Below are 7,285 nucleotides of genomic sequence, written 5' to 3'. Positions count from 1 at the left end.
CAAAGCTTCTTATGGACATCTCATCCCCCAGACGTTCCTTTCAAGGATTTGTTTTTTGTGTGTTTTAGTTTTGGTTTTGCTTAGTCCCTTGTTTGCCCTAACTGGTAACCTCAAGGCAGTTGCAATACAATACAATACAATTGCCAATGATTGTTTTGGTCAAATGTCTTGGGGATGAGCTGGTAAACTCCTGGATCAAATAAAGACAAGCTCTGAAAGGGAGTTTTTCAGCAAAGAATCAGGCAGGTCAAATAGTGACCATTCTCTGGGGATGGGGCTTTTGGGGGAGCTCCAAGCCCTTTCTGCCCGCCTCCAGTGACCACTAGGCTGTTTGTTTTTACATCTATCACAGTTGTAAGGCTGCTGATTTTCAAGGCTACCATGGATCTTGGATAGAGAGATGAGATTAGGGAAAATTAAAAAGCCACAAATCTCACTGCTCTCGCTGAGACGCGGCTGTTTTGTTTGAACGCAAGCTTCTTAGATGGTTGCAAGCCTTTTGTTGTTAATTTCCAGAGTTCCGAAAAGGTTGATTTCGATCATTTTTGCCAGCGTTCTCTTTGCCTTCATGGAGGAATGGTTTTCAGATTCTTGCTCCACTATTCTGGAAGGGCTTCCTTCCCACCCATTCAACCCCCACCGCATTCTCCAGAGGTGAATTATTCTAGCCCTTGTTATTGTTGAGGAAACATGCTCGGAGAGGTTACGTGGCTCACCTGATGAGGCACAGCTCGTGAGAATCGGAACCAGGATCCGAATCTCGGTATGGTGCGATTTCCGTGTGGTCCGTATCCCGACCTCTCTCCCACTGCCTCACCTCATGCAAGGTGCGCTCCAGCACCCTTTCACTCAGCTCTTAGTTCCCTCCTCCGTGCCAGCTGTTTAACCCACGGGTTTATTTAGGAACTCGCCTGTGGGAGGATTGCTCATCTCTGAACGTTGCACATAAGAAGAATACTTGGGGAGTTTTTTGAGCACCGGCAGATGATGATTCTGTTCTAAGGTTGACAGGAGGGAGGGAAGCAGCGATGACAGAAGCTCAGGAGAGCCTCCTTCCCGCTCTGCCTGCCATCAGGAATGTCAGCTCATGTCCTCCCCAGGGGAGCTGGGACACGAGGGTGCGTTTCTGAGTCACACGCAGGTCAAGCTCTTTGGCGCAATCCCAGTCTGCTCCCCAGCAACGCTTGTCCGTGGTTCCCAACATCTCCCAGATCATAGAGCAGGGAATCAAAATCTGGGCGGGTGGGTAGCAGCCCTGAGCGCCAGCCCATTCTGGCCCGCAGGAATGGAAGCCCAGAGCTGAGTTGTTCAAGGACTAAGTTCTAGCATTCTAGGGAATGGGATCGCAGAGTGAACAGTACAGACAAAAATCCTCCCTCAGTGGAGGATTATGTTCTGGTCAGGAGGGGGCGTTTTGTGGCCCATCGGAAAGCGATAAGTCCTATATAGAGACAGAGAGCAAGGAGAGGGATGGGGACTAGAAGAAAGTAGGGAGGTGACCATTTTTAAGAGGGTTATCCAGGAGTTCATACGCCATCTCTTGTGACCGGAAATTCACACGGTGGTGAGGAAGCTTTGACGGTGTGCTCACGCCCTTGGAATTCACCAGCCTTATCATGGGCCCTATTGCCTAGAGAGATGGCAGAATGGCTTACTGAAGGTTTAGTTGCGGCACCAGCTAAGAGACCACACCCTGTGGGGTGGGGTTGTCATTCCACAGTAGGCAATACATGCCTGCAAACTGGGAGTGGAGGTGGTAGGGTCTTCTTGCATATGACAAAGAATAATCCACTGAAAATGTTTTGTTTCCATCCACACACCCCTGAGCTCACTGGATTTTGAGGTTCTAGTACCCAAAGGACCCCTATTACTCCAGGGAACAGACTCGTGGTTCAGGTAGATTGGAAACTGAGTCGACCCTCTGGCCATTTGGAAATCCTCACTTGCTGAACCGACAGAAGTTACTATCCTGGATGAAGTGATAGATTCCGACGAACAAGGGGAAACCGGGTGGCTTTTCCAAATGAAGCCAAGAACTGTGTCGAGAACCCAGGAGATTTCTTCAGGCACCTCTTTATGTGGCTTTGTTCAAAAATAATGGTCCATAGGAAACTCTGCCAACTGATAGATACACCACTAAAGACACTGCTCCTGTGTTACATCTTGACTTCTGGTGATTGGCGATCGGCTATATGGGCATTCACATACGTATATTTATACATTTACATATGTCCATGCCCATGTAGCCAACCACCGAAATCAAGACATAGGGCAGCTCCAGCACTCCAGCCGGTTCCCCTCATGTCCCCTCCGAACCAATCCCCCACCAGAGGTAACCACTCCTCTGCCTATTTTTGACTTCATATAAATGGACTCATACAGTATATATCCTTTTTTTTTTTAATGTTTATTTTTGAGAGAGAGAGAAAGACAGAATGCGAGCAGGGGAGGGGCAAAGAGAAGAGGGAGACACAGAATCCAAAGCAGGCTCCAGGCTCTGGGCTGTCAGCACTGAGCCTGACGTGGGGCTCGAACTCACAAACCGTGAGATCGTGACCTGAACCGAAGTTGAACGCTTAAATGACTGAGCCACCCAGGTGCCCCCTTTTTTTTAAGTTTATTTATTCTCAGAGACAAAGCACAAGCAGGGGAGGGGGAGGGAGAGAGAGAGAGAGAGAGAGAGAGAGAGAGAGAGAGAGAATCCCAAGCAGGCTCCATACTGTCAGCATGAAGGCTGATGTGGGCTCAATCCTATGAACCATGAGATCATAACCTAAGCCGAAATCAAGAGTCGGACGCTTAACTGACCGAGCCACCCAGGTGCCCCACAATTTATTTTTTAAAAAAGATTTTATATTTAAGTGATCTCTACAGTCAACGTGGGGCTCGAACTTACAACCCCAAGATCAAGAGTCACTGCTCTGCCACCTGAGCCAGCCAGGGGCGCTGATTCTAGCCATTTAAGACTTTTCCTCACAGTGTTATGAGAGTTCCAGTTGCTCTGCAATTATTGTCTACACTGTGCATTGTCAATTATTTTAATTTTAGCCGACACGTTATGTCAAAAGTTCAGAACAAAAAAAGAAAATCGGGGAGCCTGGGTGGCTCAGGGTGGGTTAAGCGTCCAACTTCGGCTCAGGTCATGATCTTGGGGCTGGTGAGTTCTAGCACGTCGGGCTCTGTGCTGACAGCTCAGAGCCTGGAGCCTGCCTCGGATCCTGTGTCTCCCTCTGTCTCTGCCCCTCCCCTGCTCGCATTCTATCTCTCTCTCTCTCTGAAAAATAAATAAACTTAAAAAAAAGAAAATCAACAAATCGCTGAAGTAATAGTTAGAAGTTTATTGTGCACCCACCAAAAAGTTTGCAAACGAGGAGCACTCACACCAAAACACAGAATGAGGCTTGGAGGTATATCACCATACAGCAGCTTCTAGAGTGTGGAGTGTGGAAGCAATGACTATTTGCTCTTTAGTGATTGGTTACAGTATTAGAATCTTCTGAACTAAAAGGAAATTTGCTGGTGGTCGCCTCACATCAACTTTGGGGAACTACTTTGGTTTCGCTTGTGATTTTCAGAGGCACAAGCAAGGTCAAGTTAGCTTTTCCTTGTCTTGCAAAATAAGCTAAATTAAGCTTTGCTTGTATGACGACACTGGCGTCGTCAGCTCAGAATTTTCGAGTCTGGTCTCCATTTGTATTTGACTTTAACAGGTGGATGCTTGTAGTATCTATTTGCTCTTAATTTGCATTTTCTTGATGAGTATTAATGATGATCACCTTCTCAGGTGCTCATTAGGCGTTTTGATATTTTCTGAAGTACCATGCTCAAGTACCCAAAAATGAGTTGGTATTTTCCTCATTGATTTGTAGAAGTTCTTTTAACGTTCTGGAAAGAAGTCCTTTGTCAACAATGTGTACAACAGGGCTGAGCTCGCCGTTGCCCTTGGCCGTGGAGTCGTTTTTTGGCACCAAGGGCGCAGCATCCGTGATGAACGTAATTCAGATTGTTTGTGACCACTGGGTACATACACTTGTACCCGTGGGATTTGTCCTTGGATGTTATCTAGACAAAAAGAATGATGAAAAACTAACTGCCTTCCAGAACAAGAGTGTGTTGCTTAAAAGGGAATTGAGACCCAGTGAAGAAGTCACCTGGAAATAAAGGCTGTGACTGAAATAAAGAATGTTCACCTTAAAAAAATTAGGAAATAAAAACACACTCGGTATTTTCAAAAATGTATTTCAAGTGTATGTATTGAAAGCTTATGTACCCCACTCATTCTGAGGCTTGCCTTCTTGACCTGTCTTGACGAGAAGTTGTTTTTAAAGTTTATTTATTTAATGTTTCTTTATTTTTGAGAGCGAGAGAGACAGAGCATGAGTGGGACAGGGGCAGAGAGAGAGGGAGACCCAGAATCCAAAGCAGGCTCCAGGCTCCAAGCTGGCAGCACAGAGCCGGACGCGGGGCTGGAACTCACGGACGGCGAGATCATGACCTGAGCTGAAGTTGGCTGCTTAACCGACTGAGCAGCCAGGTGCCCCATAAAGTTTATTTATTTTTGAGAGAGAGAGAAAGAGAGCACGAGCGAGCTGGGGAGGGGCAGAGAGACAGAGAGAGAGAGAGAGAGACAGAAACCCAAGCAGGGTGGCTTGATCTCAATAACGTGAGATCACGACCTGAGCTGAAACCAAGAGTCGGGCACTTAACTGACAGAGCCCCCCAGGCGCCCTGAGCGGTTGCTCTCCGTTTTGATGAAGATTAACGTTTTATTTTGTGGTTAGTACTTTTTAAAGTACTTGTTTGGGAGACTTCATTTACTCCAGAGCCATGAAGGCATTCTCCTACGTTTTCTTCCAGAAACTTGACTGTACGTCCACAATCCATCTCAAACTAGTTTTTGAGTTCGGTGGGAGGTAGGAGAGCCAGCACCTTTAAAGGAAAGCACCATTGTTTCCTCAAGGATTTGCAACGCATTCTTGACTCTGGGCTAAAAATTAGCTTCCCTGCGCACAGATTGAATTGTGCCATTCTCCTGCCTAAGTGTTTCCAATGGCAACCCGTTGTTTAGATAATGTTCAGGCTCTTGCTTAATGCATCTTAACAACACCCCCGCTCGATTTGGCCACTTCCAGTTTCACAAGCCCAATCTTGTGTCCATCACCCCACTCTAAGCTTAGACACGCTGAGCAGCGTGTTCCCTTGGACACACTCTCACCTCCGAACCTTTGCCATACACAATGCTTCCGTAGGTTACCTACTATTCAAACTGCAGGTCTTACCTCCTCCGGGAAGCCTTCTCTGACTGCACATTCCCTGTCCCTTAAGTCTAGGTTCAGTGACCTCATCATGTGCTCTCTTGTACTCCGGCTTGTAATTGTGTTCCGGGGTAACTTCTCTGAGGGGAGGGAGGCCCATTTGGTTTACATGGAAGGTGTCTCGTAAATATGAGTGAATCCGCCACGGATCCAGAAAGCGGGCGCCTCAGGGAAAGAACGGGGTTACAATTCTCAGATTGAACACCTGGCGAATAGGTTAACACTTCTGAGCCTCAGTTTTCAAATCTGTAAAGTGGGGACGCAATATTCTCTACGTAGGCCTGCCAGAAGCATCAAATAAGATGCTGCACATAAATCCTTAGCGCAAGGACAGGCACACAGCGGACACTTTTAATATGAATAAAACCATAGGGACTCACTTTTCCCTTGCGCATGCGCCGTCCTCCGTACGCCAGCTAGCCCTGCCCGGCGCGCCCCTGCGCGTCCCCACGCGTGCGCGTGTTCGACCGGAACCCCAGCCCTGGCCGGAGATGAAGGGGCGGGACCTCCGCAATACGCCTGCGCCCTGAGAGGCCGTGCGCCGAGGAGGCGGGGCCGCGCCGGCGCGCAGGGCGTCCCGGCTCCTGAGCATAAACAAGAGCGGGCACGGGATGAGGCGGCGGTTGATCCCCGGGCAGCCAGCTGCGGCCAGCGAGGCGGCGAGCGGGGCCAGGCGCCGACCCTGAGCGCACCCGACTCGCCCTCCCGCGCGCGAGCCCTCGGCCGGGGCCACCCTCCCGCCCGCCCGCCGCGCGCCCACCATGAACCTGGCGAGTCAGAGCGGCGAGGCCGGCGCCGGCCAGCTGCTCTTCGCCAACTTCAACCAGGACAACACGTAAGGCCGGGCGGGGGTTGGGGCCCGAGGCCTGGGGCCGGGCGGGGGTCCGGGCCCGAGGGCCGGGGCCGGGGCGGGCGGGAGCCTGAGGCCGGGTTCAGGGCCGGAGATTCGGCCTGGAGGTTCGGGGTGGAGGCCGGGGCGGGCGGGGGCGTCCCCGGGGGCGGGCCTGGAGCGTGGAGGGAGGGGCGCTGCCCTCGGGGACCCTCCGGGCGCTGCGCTGGAGCTGCGATCCCTGGGCGGGGAAAGTGATGGAGATAAGGAGGCTTTTCACCCACCGACGGATAGGTTGCTTTACCTTTTGGGACCTCCCTTCTCACAAAGTTGGGGCAGAACTTTGTGCCTTGACTTGTTGTCCCAGCCGCTTCTGGAGCAGTGAGCGTGGGTTTCTTCCTCTTATCCCACCTGCCCTTCTCCCTCGGCCCTCTTCCCCCCACTCTTTCCCCTCTTCAGGTCCTTCTCCTCGTCTCTTCATTATCTTAGTGCCCTTTTCCTTTCTTTCCCTTTCTTCTTGTCTCGTTGTTCTTTTTTTTTAGGTAACTTCGATGTCCTGCCCGAGCAAGAAACAAACTTAGCCTTAATCCTGGCCTCTGATCTGGGGAGAAACTGAGTCAAGGGGGATGTAACAGAGAAATACCTGAGGAGTCTTGGTGCTTCAGGGAATGGGCCCATCCTTAGGGAAAGAGAGGCCCACTGATGCCAACCCATGGATTTGGAACGCTGTTTGTCCAAACGCCTATGGGTTTGAAGCTGATTCTTCAGAGGCTGCCTCGGTGACCTGTGAGCATAGTTACTAGATGAAGTTTCTGGAGAAGGAAGGAGCTGTGGAAGGGAGGAGAGCCATCTTGGGAAGTGAGTAAGAGGAAGTGATGTAAGTGAGGAGGAATGGGTCATTGGCTTCGTAGTAAGTAGTTGGTCGAGTTGTTACTGGCGGAGTGGAGTCAGCAAAGTAGAAAATGAGATTTTTTTTTTTTTTTTTTTTTTTTTTTAAACGAAGAGTTCATTGTAGAATGGCAAGCAGGCATCAAGTCCGTGGCATGCAGCGGGTGCTCGGTAGCGCCTCCCCAGAATTGTGAGGTTAGTGCCGGGTGGCCCGGCAGCGGGACCGCGCTGAGGTTAGAAGGAAGCAGATCAC

At 50.2% G+C, this 7,285-nt stretch overlaps 2 protein-coding genes across 4 annotated transcripts in view; both read left to right on the top strand.

The window, feature by feature from the left end:
• Positions 1–3,947: 3,947 nt before the first annotated feature.
• Positions 3,948–4,193, top strand: LOC128774748 (NADH dehydrogenase [ubiquinone] 1 beta subcomplex subunit 1-like). The gene has a single exon (XM_053894126.1). It carries the CDS (start codon positions 3,988–3,990, stop codon positions 4,159–4,161), a length of 174 nt encoding a protein of 57 aa, XP_053750101.1. The 5' UTR covers positions 3,948–3,987; the 3' UTR covers positions 4,162–4,193.
• A 1,688-nt stretch (positions 4,194–5,881) lies between these two features.
• The window catches only part of WIPI2 (WD repeat domain, phosphoinositide interacting 2), a 39,290-nt gene continuing 37,886 nt past the window's right edge, over positions 5,882–7,285 (top strand). For 2 of the 3 annotated variants that reach the window (XM_053894124.1, XM_053894122.1), the window contains exon 1: positions 5,885–6,150. Coding sequence is in view for 2 of the 3 variants with exons in the window: in XM_053894122.1 (XP_053750097.1) it covers positions 6,077–6,150 (74 nt within the window). In the remaining variant the exon portion in view is untranslated. Of the gene's footprint in view, positions 6,151–7,285 lie in introns of all 3 variants that reach the window. The other variant, XM_053894123.1, reaches the window with a different exon arrangement.

The sequence above is a fragment of the Panthera pardus genome, unplaced genomic scaffold (assembly GCF_024362965.1).
Source record: "Panthera pardus isolate Hobbes unplaced genomic scaffold, ASM2436296v1 HiC_scaffold_4, whole genome shotgun sequence".
NCBI classification, from domain to species: Eukaryota; Metazoa; Chordata; class Mammalia; order Carnivora; family Felidae; genus Panthera; species Panthera pardus.
This window is presented reverse-complemented; position numbering and strand designations above follow the sequence as displayed.